The 17283-nt window shown below is 37.9% G+C and overlaps 1 protein-coding gene across 1 annotated transcript in view; it reads right to left on the bottom strand.

The window, feature by feature from the left end:
* Positions 1 to 7996: 7996 nt before the first annotated feature.
* YWHAZ (tyrosine 3-monooxygenase/tryptophan 5-monooxygenase activation protein zeta) overlaps positions 7997 to 17283 on the bottom strand; it is a 40735-nt gene continuing 31448 nt past the window's right edge. The window contains exons 3-6 of the mRNA XM_027849883.1: positions 14665 to 14788; positions 12657 to 12820; positions 12484 to 12579; positions 7997 to 10007 (exon numbers count right to left, since the gene is read on the bottom strand). Of these exons, the coding sequence (XP_027705684.1) occupies positions 9948 to 10007; positions 12484 to 12579; positions 12657 to 12820; positions 14665 to 14788 (444 nt within the window). The 3' untranslated portion in view covers positions 7997 to 9947. The remainder of the gene's footprint in view (positions 10008 to 12483; positions 12580 to 12656; positions 12821 to 14664; positions 14789 to 17283) is intronic.

The raw sequence follows: 17283 nt of genomic DNA on the forward strand, positions 1-17283 counted from the left end.
TGTCAGAGGCAAAACTTAAAACCTGGGTCTGTCTGACTCCAAGGCCAGATCTCTTGATGCAGTGGACGATGCACTAGACTTGTAGGCGTGAAGATCTAAATCCAGTCTTGTCTCAGCCCATGCCTTATTCGCAGTATGACCTTGGCCAAGTCACCTAATCTCTTTAAGCCTCAATCTCTTTATAGGTAAAAGGGATGGGATTGGAGCTAAGGGATTCTTTCATCTCTAAATCTATGATTTTATCATTTAAATGACAAAACTATAATTCTTTAGTTGAAACAGACTTCAAGGAAACATGAGCAAAGTGATAGAAACGTTATTGTAGGGGCAGCTAGGTGGCACAGTAGATACAGCACTGGCCCTGGACTTACGAGCATCTGAGTTCAAATCCAGCCTCAGACACTTAACTAGCTATGTGGCCCTGGGCAAATCACTTAATCCTGATCATCTCTAAAAAACAAAAACAATAACAAAAGAAATGTTATTTTATCAAGTGCCACAGTCTATTGAATTTCTAGTTCTACATATTTTCAATTTAGGCTTGGACAAATACCTGAGAATGGTATGTTTGAGGAATCAGGATATCGCAACAAGATAATAATAATAATAATAGCCAATATTTACATAGCATAGCACTTTAAGTGTGCAATTGTTTTACATAGATCATTTAATTTTTACAACTCTTTAAGTATGTGTTATTATAATCACTATCTTACAGATGAGGAAACCGAGGTTCAGAGAGGATAACTGACCTGCCTACAGTCACAAAAACTAGACAGAGACCTAGATCATCCTGGCACCAAAGTCCCTCTGGAGCCAAATGGAACAAGTTTAATCCCTCCTCCACATAAAAGTCCTTCAAAGTCATCTCTTCTCCAAGATAAACAGCCCCAAATTTTTCAACTGATCATCACAGATGTACTCAAGGCCTTCACCATCCTGGTCACCTGTCTTTCCACCTCACCCTGATGACTCATATTAAATTTGCAGTATACTAAAACTCCCAATCTTTTTTATTTTTAAACTTGCTAGTTATGCCACTTCCTGTCTTGTACTTGTGTGACTGACTTTTTGACTTAAGTATGATACTTTACATTCATTCTTAATGAATTTCATCTTATTAAGAGTCAGAGAAATGTTTCCCACTACCAAGATCCTTTGAAATTCTGCACTGTTGCAGCTATCTCACTCAGCTTTGTCATCTGTAAATTTGATAAACATGCCATAACACCATTATCCACGTCTTTTGAGAGGACATTACACACCAGAGGAGATATATATATATATATATATAAATATATTTATATATTGTTTTCTTTTTGCCCGAATATCCCTACCTCTACCAGGTAGTATTAATAATTTATTAATCCTCATAGTATTCCACCTCTACCAGGGTGGAAGTGTAGGGTCAGTCACGGGCCTGCCCCCAACTACTGATCTCACCATGGGACCCTTGATCTGCTCCATTTCTGACCTGAACCATTTTGCCCCTCCTTCGGCTCCTCAGAGCTTGCCACATTAGTGCAGACTCCAGACTGGCTTAGTCCACTGCAGCTCAAAGCTCCTGAGCTCATGATCCAACAGCCTTGGCCTTTTTGGCTTGCAGGGATTACAGGCTTACACAACTTGATCTGTCCTTGATGAAGCCATGTCAGCTCTTGGTCATCACTTCCTTTTCTAGATGTTCATTTATCATTGTTTTTAACAAGCTTTTCTACAGTTTTCCCAGGAATCACACTTACTGGCCAATAGTTTGTAGACTTTTTTTTCAGACATTTTTCAGTAGCATCTTACCCTTTGTGACTCCATTTAGGGTTTTCTTGGCAAAAGATACAGGAGTAGTTTGCCATTTCCTTACAGATGAGGAAATTGGGGTAAACAGGGTTAAGTGAATTGCCCAAGGTCACACTGCTAGTGTCTGAGGCTGGATTTGAAGTCAGGAAGATGAACCCACCTAGTGCTCTATCCATTGTGCCACCTAGTTGTCCTTGTAGACTATATTCTCCCCTTTTAAAAAAAAAAACAGAAACATCTCTCTTAGTCCTGTGGTACCTGTCTTTTTCTCTACAATCTTTCAAATATCCACAATCACATCTGTCAATCGTTTCAGTCCCAAGAATACAGTTCATCTAAGAAAGATGACTTTAATTTTTCCATGGCAGTTGAGTACTTTCTTACTGTTTTCTAACTTAACTTTGACACCAACTCCCTAACAAACATATTTGTTGTGTCTCTCCCTATTGTGAAATAAGAACCACCCCATCAGTTCTTCTGTCATTTATGACCATCCATGGCAGTTCTCTTTCCTTTGATCCTCCTGTTTCCCTTCATATAACTTGAAAACCCCTTTCTCCTTAGCTTTCTAAGGCAGCCTTGGCTCGTTTGGAGGATTAGTACTACTGACGCAATTCTTGAAGGGTCGGCGATGCTTTTATATTCATCCTTCGTTACCTCTTGTTTCTGCCATACATTAAAAAAAAAAAAAACCTTGTTGGAAAGTTCTCAGTGCGACCACTTTAGATCTCCAGACTTATCTTCATCTCATTTCCTTTTGTATCCACACAATTTCAAACTTGAATTTCCCCTCCCTTCTCAGCTCAATTCCCCTGAGGCATTTAAATTCAGGAGATCTTCCATTCTGAAACTTTTGTAACCTCCTTTCTCAAAATCTAGGGAGTATTTCAGACCATAGTATTCCTCATTATTTTGAGGAAGAAGTAGTCATTTACCCTTACAATTTCCTTTATATCCACCCATAGCAACCAGTTTCTCCTAGTGAGAACTAGTCCTAGAATCTAATTCCTCTCCTACTCCCCCGGACCTTTGTTGGTTCTTTGTGAAGAATTAAAAAAAAAAGCTAATAAGGTAAGAGGACCAAGAAGTCATTAGCTGCTCTACTTTTGGCAGATCTACCAAACCTGAAGTCCTCACCACTATTACTATTCTCATACCTCTCTGCCAGGCTTGCAATCTGTTTTCTGAACTGTTTTCTTTCTGTCCTGGTGATCAGTAGTAACCTTGATGGCTCTCCCTTGATTTCACCCAATCTTCTACTCCATGCACCTCCCCAAACCCCGCCACCTTTTGTTTTTTAAACCCATCCTATTTATTTTTAAGACACACCTATTCAGAGCAACATAGGAATCATGGTTTGGGATATAATAGCTCTGAATGGGCACATATATTACTCAAAAGAAATAAAGTTTACATATGAAGAAACAGGCCCATCGAGGTGACGTGATTTGCCCAAGAACACACAATCAAACAGTAGAGTCCAGGTGTTCTGACTACAAATCCCAAGACTGCACTTAAAGAGAAGGAAGGTCTAAGTAACTTCCACCAAAAAAGAAGTCTGAGGAATTTCAGGTAACAAGACAGATCTGTGAACACACTGAAGTTTCTAGATAGCCTCGGCAATAGTATAACCCACGTGGCTACAATATAGTACTGATACCACGTATTTATATAGTGCTTTCAAGTTTACAATATGTTCTCTTCAAAACAACTTCAAGAAGTAGAGAGTGAATACCTATTTTACAGCTTAAAAAAACCACCCAGAGCCTTACACAGGTTTAGTGAATTTATTTAAAGTTACAAAATTCACTAACGTGGCAGAGCCACGATTCAAACCCAACCCTTCTACAAGTAAGAGAATCAGATGCATAAATGAGCCTATTAAAGAATGGCTCTGTGATAGGCAGCAATCTGGGAGCATGAGGATAGGCATGGATAATGAAATGCTGCTAAGATGTGAGGCTGGAGTAGCAGCAAGAGTCAAGAAACTTAAAAGGATTATCATGCTGCTAGGTTGATCTGGACATTAATTGCAGAATTCTAGAGCTAGAAGGGCACTTGGAGATACCATTCATTATTCTCACTTTATAAACATAAGTATTTATTAAGCACCTACTATGTGCACTGTTGCAAATACAAGGTCAAAAATGAACAGTCTTTAACCTCAAGGAGTTTACATTCTACTAAGGGAAACGTAAATACTTGTTTGGTCATTTTTCAGTTGTGTCCAACTCTTTGTGACCCCTTTTGGGGTTTTCTTGGCAATGTTGCTGGACTGGTCTGCCATTTTCTCTTTCAGCTCATTTTACAGATGAGAAAACAGAGACAAACAGGATTAAGTGACCTGCCCAGGCAGCTAGTAAGAAGTGTCTGGGGCCCAGACTAGAACTGTGAAAGATGGATCTTCCTGCCTACAGGTCTGGTACTCGATCCACTATGACACCTAGCTGTCCCTATGCACAAACATAAGTATATACAAAATAAATGAATACAATGTAATTTTGGGAGTGTGGGAGGCACTAGCAGGTGGGGGTTGTGTTTGGGAGTTATCAGCAAAAGCTTAATACATGAAGTATCTAAGCAGGGTTCTAAAGGAAAAAGGTTCCATGAAGTAGAGGTGAGGAGAGGATGCATTCCACGCACGGAGTATAGCCTATACAAAAGTATAACAATGCAATGCTATGTGTGAGGAATGGCAAGCAGGCCAGTTTGACTGGATGGGAACTGTGTGAGGGTGGTATAATGCCTGAGTTTGGATAGGTAGGATGGAGTGAGGTTTAAAAGACAGTTCATATTTGTTTCTAGAAGTAATAGGTTGAAATTTATTGAGCAGGGTCAGTCCTGAACTTAGGAATATTATTTTGGCAGATGCGTGGAAAACAGAGATTTGAGGAGTATCAATTAGATCACTAAAAGTCTAAGCAAGAGATGATAAGAGTCTGAGTAGAGAGGAAGATGACGGACACGAGACACTGAGAAAGAATCAAGTTATATCAGCTGATTTGGGTGACAATGAGGAACAAAGGATAATTGAAAGGTTGAGTCTGGGTGACTAGAAGAATGGTGGTACCCTTAAGAGAAAAAAGGAATTGGGGGGGGAGGCACCGAGGGGGTTGTTGGTAGGGGTACTGATTGTATTTTGGACCTGTTGAATTTGGGATGTTTGTGGGACATCCACCAAGAAATGTCTAATAAACAGTTGGTGAAAATCTCCATTGACTTCTATTTAATTAAATGACTTGCCCAAGATCATACTATAAAGTAATGGAAATGAGACTAGAACCCAGGTCTCCTAACTCACTGAGCAGTACTTTATACACTATGCTGCTGCTTTCAAGTAAACCTGGTTAAAGTTAACATTGTCCAAAATGCCACAATTCATCACATCTCTTTTTTTCAGTATTTGACTGGTACACAAGGTGTAATGAACCAAATGGTGTCCTATTTTTCTGATCAGATTTAGAGCCAAAAGACATGAGGACACCCAGTCCTACTTCATTTTACAGATTAAGAAATCAAGGCGTGAAGAGGAAACGATTTGCCCAGGATTACACAACTGGAAAATGTACGATACCATCTATACTCATGTCTTCCTGATTCCAAGTTCAGTGTTCTCTCCACTTACACCACAATGCCTCTTCCAAGGTATATGAAGGTTGTTCTCCAGTTCAATGGCTTTTTTTTCTCCCATTTCAACAGATAATTCATAAAACCCCTTTACAGATTAATGTGTTGATTTTTTTTGGCCTGTGTTTGAGGAAAAAACTTGCATTGTGCTTTTCAAAGAACTAGGGAAAAACATGGAACCCCAAATGAAATAGCTCTCTTCCTCCTCTATTATACATCATTAGCAGCAGCACTTACTAGCACCAGTGCCTGGCACGTATTAGGCACATGTTTCCTGACTCATTAGTCAAGAGACCTAGGTTCAAGTTCTACCTCTGTCATTGAAACAAATTATTTAACCTAAGGTCTAATTTTCTCATGTGAAGTTGAAACAATCCACCTAGTCTCTCACAGGGATATAATAAGGACCAAAAATATGATCATGTATGTAAAGGCTATAGAAACCTACAAAACATTATGTACTATTTGTGAGCAGATGTCCTGTTCTGAAGCCCTTACATCAAATTATTCCTACTTCTCAATAACCAGTTGATCACACCCTACACCAAAAGAAGGGGATAGGGACAGCTAGGTAGCACAGTGGAGTCAGGAGGACCTGAGTTCAAATCTGGCCTCAGACACATAACATTCACTAGCTGTGTGACTCTGGGCAAGTCACTTAACCCCAACTGCCTTAAAAGAAAAAAAAAAGGGTGGGGGGGAATGAACACGGCCCAGTTGTTGAGGCTGTGCCCTGCTGTCGAGCTTCTTTTTCCAGAAAAGACCTGAGGCCAAGGTAGGAATCAGCTACAACAGACAACTGCTACAATTTAGGTCTCCTCCTCCACTTTAAGTTAAAAAGAAGGAACACAGACCATTTTAGGGAGAAGTTAACTCCATCCAAAGGATTTAGATTGATGGGGGGGTTCTTCCTCTCAAAAAAAAAAAATCCACAGTTCAACCTCCTCCCTCCTTACTAGGCAAATCTTACAGAAACAGGTAAGGCTTATGATGTGAAAAATCAAGTGGGGGGAGGGAGTGTGTGTATGGAGAATACATTATTTCCTTTGTGGTCTGGGGAATCAGGCAGAGTTGTCAGCCCTTGCTTTGGTTGTTGAATTTAGAAATAGAGATATCCCAGAAATTTCCTCTAGGCAGGAGCCAATCCCAAGACTCAGCTAGAGTGGGGTGTTGAATGTGAAGATGTGAAAGATTTACTCCTTACGCTTTAGAAACTTTTAATAGATTCCTGTGTTTTAATTTTTTTTCACATTTCTCAAAAGGATTCCAGTTTCTTTCCTCTAATTGTTTTATCAATCTTTGTCTTTTAAGTAATTTTTAAAAACTAGTATTCATCCAAGTGTGTCCTTTGGGAGGCTACACATTAAAAATCCAGGCACCTTCTTTCCTGTTCTCAGAAGCTGAGGGACATTAATAACAGTATGCTCAATAGAACAAGTCTTGTTAGCTAACCCACTTGAACCATCTTCCCTGCTACACAAGCTGTGCTTTCATGTTTTTGCTCCAACTTCCCCACGCACTGTCCATCATTCCCTCTCCTCACTTTTGGTCTACTGAATTCCTTCCCTTTCTGTAGAACTTAACCAATGTAACCCTTTTGGGTAGCTTTCTCTGAACAATCGCTTGTAAACATTTTCTACCTCCATCTGACACAGCATTTTGTTTTCAATCTAAGGAAATGATTAGCTGTGTATGAGCCATAAATTCTCATTAATGCTAAGCTCAGAACAGGGACAGTTAATTAAAACAAAGTTTTTCACTATATCTACTTTTATAAAGCCTGGAATATTGCTTTATATTTAGTGGGCATGCAGTTGTTGAATGAAGGTTGTGCTAAGTCCAAACCCTAGAGCAAGGATGGGGAACTCGCAGACTCAAGATCACACATGGCTCTCTAGGTCCTTAAGGGCAGCCCTTTTGACTGAATCCACAGTTCACAGAACAAATCCTTGTATTAAGGATGTGACTTCAAGGTTATGGGTTCCCTACCCCTGCCCTAGAGGACTAGGGGAAGTCAAACCTAAATATTGTGGAGATTTAATTGATAAAAATAAATTGAATAGTATCCTGCCTTGGTGTTAAATATCCATTGTTAAATTTATAGTCTAGAGAGTAAAAAGTTCATTATACTAATTGAATACTAACAGATAAATTAATCAAATGATCAAGTCCTTTTATAGGTTTGTTTAGTTTTAAACTGAGCTTGTATAGAAAAAGTAACTAAAAAAGAACCAAATTCATGACAATTTTCAGATTTTACCAGAATAGCTAAGCTAAGCTTCAAAGTAGCTATACTTTCTCTTGGCCATTTTAGAAACTTTTTTTTTTTTAAGTTCAAAGAGATAAGGTCAATTGCCAAGGGTAAAGTATAAGGAATGCTGAGTGAAGATGATCTACTTATCCCAAAGTTGAAATCTCTGCTCCAAATAAAAAGCCTCTGAAGCCTCCACTCTACTCTAGGCCATCACCTCCCAGATTAATCTAAGAAGGACATAATGGAACAGTAGGCAAATAGACATTAGTTGAGATTTCAGTGCAGGATTCTCACCTCTGCTTATCATAAAGACTCACTGCCTCCCATCATCAATATTTATTGAGCATTTACAGTGTACTAGGCACAATAGAACATACAGAAAAACATTGTCCCTGCCCTTGAGGAGCTTACATTCTATAACAAAAAATACACCTCTCTCTTTAAATGGTATTTTGTGTTTGGTGTTTTCTACAAGGGTAGTGAGGGGAAGAGTTTGCAGCGTGAGCTTTGGGTATTAACTTAGCCCCACCATCACTCGGTGAGAGAATTGGGTTAGGGGAAGAGTTTAAGGCAGACAATAACAGGCCGTTCAGGATAGGGTTTAGAGTGAGATTAAAAAAAAAAGTCACTATCTCACTAAATTAAGGGAAGATTTCCTACAGGAAATAGGAATGGAGGCAAGTAGTTTGTGGGATGCAAGCAAAGGAAGAAAGGAATCTCAGATACTGAAGCCAGAAATATCATGCTATCTTTCCCCACACAACACCCTCCCCCCCTCCACCACCAGAATAGGAGCATGGTTGGTGACAAGGCAGAAGGAGAAAAGGCTAAAAGGCATACCTGACAAATTGGAATATGTGATTAAAATCCAAGGCAGGCTATAAGAATAGCAACAAATTCTTTCAAAGAGGGACTTTGGAAGCACAAACCTGATAGTTAACCAATGTCACCACAGACCATGAGACTTTGTAGCTTCCATAAGTTAGAAAAATGCCATACCAAAAATTTAAGTGGAACATATGATTTTATTTAGACCACCACCTTTTGTTTTAAAAGAGTAACTGAAAGTCAGGGTGGTGGAGAGGGGAGTAATGTTTGAAACAATATGGAACACATGGAACTTTTGTCATTTGATATTTTTAGACTTTTTTGAAGCCCATTATATAGCTACCAAATGGGAAGTAAATATTCAAAACGTACCAATTTCCTTTAGAGAAGTTTCAGAACTAAAGATGTGATTTACATGAAAAGCTGTAGAGAAAGTAGTTGAAAAGTCCATTCATAAAACTTTTATTCCACTTACATCAACTTAATACACATGTTCTTAACAATTATGCTTGGATTGTTCATGAAAATTTCATAAGACATTAAACAAAGCTAGCCATCATCTCAAGTTATTTCCCTGTTAACTATTTTTACAGCACATGCATGTTAGGCAAGTATCAAAAAAATCACAAAAGCAAAAAACCTAAAAAAAGTTAAATACATGGGTTTTTTGTTTTACTGCTGTGCTTGATATACAGTGACTTTATGAATATCAAGCAATTCATTTTTTACTGCATCTTTACTTGTACATTTGTTCTTAGGTTGCCTAAACCATTTAAATACAAATAAAATGAGTGTAGCAAAAATAATGAAAGCGAACAGCAGGTAACTTTACAAATAATGGAATGTGAACCGTTTCTGCCCTTCTCCAGAGTAAATTGACTGGGTTAAAACTTTGTCGTAAGGAACACTTTTGCAACTGCAATCATAAAGGTGTACACGTTGAGATTGTGTATTCCACAGATACACATGGAATGACATGTAATATCTATGGGACATCTGTTTCTACCACAGCCATGAGTGCTCCAACCCTAAAGTACCCACAATAACTACACCTGTGGCTGGAACCAATTATCCCTTTATCCCCCCACCATGACAGACCAATATGTAGGCAGTTTTCTTTGCTTAGACATGGAAGCTGTTTTAACACTGGCCTTGTGAAATCACAATGTACCAAAAGTACTATGCCAAACATGTAAAACGTGTATAAAAATTCCATATCCCCATATTGGCCACCTCAGATGAAAACAGATAACTCCCCAAATGTTAACTGGCTCTACTCCCCTAATATTAAACATAAAAACCACATGGGAAATATAGAAATCCAAATAGAAGTAACATAAACCTGTCATAAATCGTAAACAAAAACTATTTGTGGGACAGCATGGATGACAAATGGTCTACTGTGTAAATTTTAGAATGAGGCAGACAAAAGTTGGAAGGCTGGTTAATTCTCCCCTCCTTCTCCTGCTTCAGCTTCATCTCCTTGGGTGTCCGATGTCCACAACTGATTAAAAAAAAAAAAAAAAAGGAAAAAGTTTAGCATCTACCATTTGAAAATGTAAAAAAAATTCTGCTTGTAACTTATGTTTTCTTCAACTTAATATCTAAAGTAAATGTAATGAATAACATGGCATAACAATTATCACTATCAATCAAGAATGGCAAAGTATATACTGTTGTAACCAAGTTAGCACATCACCAGTCTTCTCAATAGGATTAACTACAAAAAAATTATTTTCAGACATTAGCAGTTATGCGATGAAACTCCTTCTAAACATTCTATCATCACTTTCATCAACATACAGATTCAACAAACAGTGCATAAACCTGGAAGTAATGAACAGAGTAGAAAATACATTATGTATACATACACACTCTAAAATGTGGACCAGAAATGCCAACACCCTTTAACTAAACTATTATTTGTCATACACAGCTGAAGAAGATACATAACCATGCCCCCAAAGCTGCCATATTTTCAGCTCTAGTCTGTACAAAGACCAAGACATTTCATACTTATAAGTAAATAATACCAGAATATAAACAGTTTTAAGGGAAAAAAGTAAAACAAAACAAAAAACTCTGGCTAAAATTTATGCTCAATACTTCTCCTTACCTATGATTTCAAACAAACTCTCCCCCCCCTCCCCGAAACATGTAAACAAGACCAAAAATAAGAGTGATATATTTAACTCTAGATTACCTTATAGAGGTTTATAACAGAGGGGAAAGAAAACGAAAAGCTAATTAATAAGTCAGGTGGGGAGAGAACCAAAGGATTTGCATACAGGTATCATTCAATTTTAGATCAGAAGATTTGATAACACTCAAAATATAGAACCACAAAAAGATTCAAGACTAAGGGATTATTCTGACTGGAGTTTCAATTAACTAAGACATAAAGTAACCTTAAGCTTAATTTTAAGTCTAATCTTTGTCATGAACATATAAGACACAGACTTACAATTGGGTTTCATCACTCTACCTTTCATTCCAAGGCCTCCCACCCTACCCCGAGCCCCCCCGCAAAAACCCTCCAAATGAAAGCAGAAAAGGGGGAGGGGAGAGAACAAAGGAAGGAGACACTTGGCTTGCAACCTCCATAGCTGAGAGAAGAGACTTTCTGCTCTGCCCATCTGCCTAGATGTCTGTCTTCTGTTGGTCCCTTCCTGTCCGCCCCCCCTCCCCATGCTGCTGCCCCTTTTCTTCTATCTGTGTCCTTGTCTCCCCCACCCAAAGCTTTTTTCCTCTTGGTTCTAGCCAGGCCCCAACATATTCCTACTCCTGCTCCTTTCTCTGTCCTGCCCCCCAACACGTCCTTGAACTGTGCTGGTCTTCTTCTTTCCTCTCCCCATTCCTGGGGGCAAATTTGCAAATATGTAAAAATCACTTCACAAAAAGGTCTGCTACACAGTCTACTAATTATTAAAGTAAGAACACTCTTGTACACAAAACTTGGCAAACGAACTAGAAAGAGTTGGAAGGGAAAAGGGTCTAAGGAAATTTGAAAGTAAGAAAATATGCAGAGTATATTTATAGACCCTGTTTGGAGGGACAGGCTGCTAGAAATTATGCTTTACCCTAACTAGGTATTGAACCTATCATATCTTACTGGCTTTGATACCCAATAGAAACGAATACAATAGAGTGCTTCATATTTCTGCAATGGGGGGTGGGGGTGGGGTGGGCAAAAACTTAATTCCTATGTTAAAATTTCTTGGTCTTATCATATGCAAAATTATATTCTGATAGATGTTTTGATCTGCTCCACAAATACAAATGGTTACCAATGGGTGCTGTGGAAGAAGGATAGTACCTGTCTCAAAACAATTTTAAAATTCAGAGGTCACTCTAAAGCCTTTTTGACAGTATGTAACTTTGTGCCACTATTACACACATACCTGGTTTTAATATGGCTCTAATGTTATACATTGGATTGGATGCTCTTACCAAAGTTTTACCCTCATGAGAAAGAGCTATGAAAAGAGGTTAACTCCTCCATGCTACAGATCACTAAAAAAGTTGGTGTTCTGCTCTAATCAGGAAATTAATAAAAAAATCTCATTGTGATAAATTCATTTGATTTACATATAGCCCAAGGAGTACATTCATTACAAATTGTTGAAGCTCATATTCCCTTTGATACACAATGAAGTCAGTTATGACCTCCTCGTCATAAATGCTGCTACTTATGTGTATCTCTTTAGCTACTGATCAAATGCATTCCACTCCAAGATGGTTTTAAAATGTAACTGAACTATGACCTTAAAATTAGTCTTGCTTGTAAAATTTGCTATTAGAAAATCCTAATCAATTCAGAAACTGTTTCAGGACAAAAGCTATTTCAGATGAATCACATTAGGGTAAAGCAAAGTGAATATCAAGCTAATTGCTTTCATTTTTAAAATAACCAATCCTAAAGTGATTTTTCTTCACTTTATCAAGCATTACATTACTCTGGTTAATAAGACAGTACTTACTGTCAAGTTGTCTCTCAGTAATTGCATTATTAGTGTGCTGTCTTTGTATGATTCTTCACTTAATGTATCAAGTTCAGCAATGGCTTCATCAAAAGCCTGTAACGGGAAAAAAAAAATTTAATTCTCAAGTTCTAACTAAGTTGCTGAGTGTTCAAACAGCAAACCAAACTTACTGTCTTTGCAAGGGAGCAGGCTTTCTCTGGAGAGTTCAGGATCTCATAATAGAACACAGAGAAGTTCAAGGCCAGACCCAATCTTATAGGATGCGTTGGTTGCATCTCCTTTTTGCTGATTTCAAAAGCTTCTTGATATGCTTGTTGTGATTGATCCACTATTCCTGAGAAATGAAAAAAAGTTATACTTGTGAACTGATACACTTATTTTACCACACAAAAAAGAACAAATTTAAAAATAATTAAGTGATTGGCATAATACAAATTTATTAAAAACAAAAATCCTTGCCTACTATCATATATACAAAGTGACTCTGGTGGAGACAAAGGCTAACACTGATTTTCAGCACAGTGGTCAGCTTTTACTAATTATATAGTACTACCACGCTGACATTTTGGAACTGTCATTTTACAATTCTGTTATTTGTCCTTCATTTTTTGAAGAGGCCTAATGACATCACATATGTTGGGAGTTAGGGTAAGGCGTGCTTGGCTGTGGCTGACCAGAGAACAAGAGTTTGGAAGACACAAGTGTTGTTAGAATATTTAGAGTGCAGCTGGTTCTGGATTTGCACGGTTCACATTTCCTCTATGATTCTGCTTTGCTCACAGAGCACAGTGTGGGCACACCATGCTGGGCAGTCCTGTGCTAGTGAGTCCCACGTCTCACAATTGATACACAATCGATAATCTTCAGAAACACCTTGTGAGTGTCCTTGTACCGCTTCCTCTGACCTTCATGTGAGTGCTCTTTGTGTGAGTCCTCCATAAAACAGTCTTTAGGCAAACACATGTTTGGCATTTGAACTACTTGGCCAGCCCATCAGAGCTGCACTCTTTACAGCAGAGTTTGAATGCTTGTCAGTTCAGCTCTAGAAAGACCTCAGTGTCTAGGACCTTATCTTGTCAGGTAATCTTCAGGATCTCCTGAGACAATTCAAATAAAATCAGTTCAGTTTTCTGGCATGGCCTAAGAGACTGTCCAGGCTTCATAGGCATACAATAGTGTAGTCAGCATGACAGATCTGTAAATATTCAGGCTGGTAGGCAGCCTGATACCTCTTCTCTCCTATACTTTCTTTTGGAGCCTTCCAAACACTGAGCTAGCTCTGGCAATACATGCATCAACCTCATCATCTATGTGGACAGCCCTGGAGAATATACTGCCGTGGTAAGTGATCTTATCCATAGCATTTAACATTTCTCTATTTACTGTGACCAATGTCTCCACATAGGGATGGAGAAGTGCTAGCTGGTGAGAAAACCTGTTTTGTCAACATTGATTGGCAGGCCAAAATCAGTACAGGTGGCAGAGAATCGACCCATACACTCTGTTGTACCTCACAATCACGTGTGAAGAAAAAGTCCTGCACCAACTCCCCCTATACTTTGGTTCTGGCCTATAGCCTTTTCAAGGTAAACAGTTTACCATCAGTGTGGAAGCTGATCTTGTTGCCATTTTTGTCTTCCATTGCAGAAAACATCATGCTGAAGAGCATGGGACCAAGGACACATCCCTGCTTCATTTCACTGGTAAATGGGAAAAGTGTGAGAGTACTGTCCTTCATCTAAAACCTGTGTAAGCATATGATCACGAAACTGGCATACAATGCTGCCAAATTTCTCCAGGCAACCCAATCTCACCATGATTTTCCACAGGCACTCCTGACAGTTATTAGAGATGTATACATATGCATGCCTATATGTAGTTCAACTTCCCATTAAAGCATGCATTAAGTCAGAATTCAGAACCAAAAGTCTAACTTAAACACATTCTCAGGGCTCATACAAATTTGAATAAGAAAGTTTCCCCTATTATGTTCTAAATAAAAATAAAATCAAGTATTAAAAAAAATGAGGATGGGGGTTGCTTGGGGTGGGGGAAACACTTCATAGTCTATCACATTAAAAAATTTAGTGAGACAAAGTGAAATTGCATTCTCCTTAAAGGGATTTGACCAAGCAAAAGCAAATGTTACTTATTAGTATATTTTAAACATTGACATACCTTTCTTGTCATCACCAGCAGCAACCTCAGCCAAATAACGGTAGTAGTCTCCTTTCATTTTCAAATAGAAAACTTTGCTTTCTGCTTGTGAAGCATTAGGAATCAAGAACTTTTCCAACAGAGACTTTGAAAAATAAAAAAGAAGGGGGAAAATCCTAATAAGCATAAAGGTTTAGAAAACTTAAAAAAAAAAAAAACTACCTACAATCAAAAAGATAAAGTATAGTTTTCAAGCATTAGTACAACATTAAATACAAACTTGAAGCTAAAATATATTTTGTTACTTAATAAATGACACATTTTAATATATGTGATTTGTTTTGTTTAAAGGGTTGAAAGAAGTGCCAATGAGATCAGAGATTCACTAATTACTTTAAAATTGCAAAGGTTACACATACTTCAGAAAAGTTTACCAATAGTTATCAAAACATATAAGCCTGAACAAATACTAAAATTTTAGCTTTTTCTCCTTTTAGACTTAATAAAGGAATCCTTTCAAAGTCCTTAAGTGATCTATTATCTAATGCATAATCTAACTTGAAAACGACAGTATTTTAAGATCAATAAACTTTTACTAAGAGTCTACTGGATACAAGGCAAAAACTAATAAAATCTCATCCTTATCCGGAAGGAGCTTAGAAACTAGGTTTTTATTTCTAGAAGACAGAAGAAACACACAAGAATTTTGACAGTAGTGCCAGACATCTGTAAAATAAAGAGAATGAGCCAAATGATAAGACTCACTGAATTGTCAAGTGACTTACCAAAAGCTAGATAAAGTACCAATGAAGTAGAACCCAGATGAACTTATCTGATTCCTAGTCAAAAGATTTGCTACCAAGGATCTAAGAGCTCAGAAGAAGAAAACTAAACTACCTATAGCTGGTAATCAAAGAAAGGAACCTGGAGAGTTTCATGGAAAAGATGACATTTGAGCTGGGTCTTGAAGGATAGGAAGGGTTTTCAATAAGCACAAGGGAAACCTAAAGTTTGTTCAGAGGATGGAGAATTAATCTGATTTGTCTGATACATAGAGTACATGTAAGACAGTGGGAGGAGAAAAAGATATATAAAGGTCAGTTTTGAATGAGGCTAAAAAAAACCTTATTTATTTTATGGGCAACAGAAGCTATTATAGTTTTTAAGTAGGCAATGATGACAATTTTTTTTTAAGGAATACTTCTGTGGTATGCACAATAGATTGAAGAGGAGACAGAAATGAGTTAAAAGGCTACTGTAATATCCCAGATGAGAATTAGTAAAGGCTTGAAGTAACCAGAAAAAAAGAAAAGGGAAAAAACCAAACAAACCAGAAACAACCTAGGGGAGGTAGAACACTTGTCTCCAAAAGGAATGAAAAATACTGGGGTTTAAAAAGTCTTAACAGAGAACAGCGATTCAATGCCAGAAACAGCAAAGTAATGTGAAAGAAATGGGATGGAGGAAATGAGTATGGCTTTAAGACACTGTATTTTGAAGGTTGTGGGAAGATGTCCAGGTGATGTCCAACTAGCATCTGGAAATAAAATCAGGGTTTGAAACAAATTTGGGAACCATTTGCAAAGAGACAGTAAAATAACTGTTAGAAGCCTCTGGCACTGATAAGATCATCCAAGAGGCAAATATAGAAAAGGCAAAGGTTGAGAACACCTTTAAAGAATCCATACTTTAGATCAGTGGCATCAAACTCAAATGGAAAGGGATCCCTATGGGCAGCATTTAGACTGAGAAAATCACAAATTAACATTATGTTATCCTGTACTTTTTATTTATTTACATCTCGGCCTTAACACCTATTTCCAACTTCTTTTGAGATGAGATTAGCCCACTTTTACAAAAAACAGATTTCAAATGGGTCATCCAGAACTTAAAGCCCCTGAGATAAAGAAATGCACAAAAGCCAAGGAATAAGCCTACCCAAATTCCTTTTTCACTATACTTAACATTCATTTCCACCTCTCTGATAGGTAAAGTACTAGTCCCTAAAGGAAATGGGGAATAAGGAAGAAGGAAAAGTAATTAACTTTATTTTGCATACCCATCCTCGTTGGTCAATTGCCACTTCTGGCTTTTGCACCTGCTTCTTCAAAAGATAAAACCAATCTATCAATCCTTCCCTTAAACCGAGGATGAAGGGATTCAAAATATGTAACTGTGAGAGTACCAAGTAAAACAACATTCCTCCTCCATTGGTACAGAACCAGTAAATAAAATATCTAGTTATTGTTCAAAGGATCCAGATTAGTCCTAAAACCAGAAAGGAATATAAAAATGTTTGAGAATATTACTTTTGGGGGCAGCTAGGTGGTGCAGTGGATAAAGCTCTGGCCTTGGAGTCAGGAAGACCCGAGTTCAAATATGACCTCAGACACTTGACACTTACTAGCTGTGTGACCTCGGGCAAGTCACTTAACCCTGATTACCTCACCAAAAAAAAAAAAAAAAAGTATTACTTTTGCAAAATGATTCAAAAACTATGAGGGAATAAAACACACAAAAGGCTCTTACTAATAGAATAAGCCTTGCCGTGCATTAGACATAAATTAGAAGCTTAATTTTCATGACAATACAACACAGTCAGAAAGGCAGATTTTGATCCTTTCCAAAAGAAAGATGCAT

The sequence above is a fragment of the Vombatus ursinus genome, unplaced genomic scaffold, assembly GCF_900497805.2.
Source record: "Vombatus ursinus unplaced genomic scaffold, bare-nosed wombat genome assembly UNPS02008961.1, whole genome shotgun sequence".
Lineage (NCBI taxonomy): Eukaryota > Metazoa > Chordata > Mammalia > Diprotodontia > Vombatidae > Vombatus > Vombatus ursinus.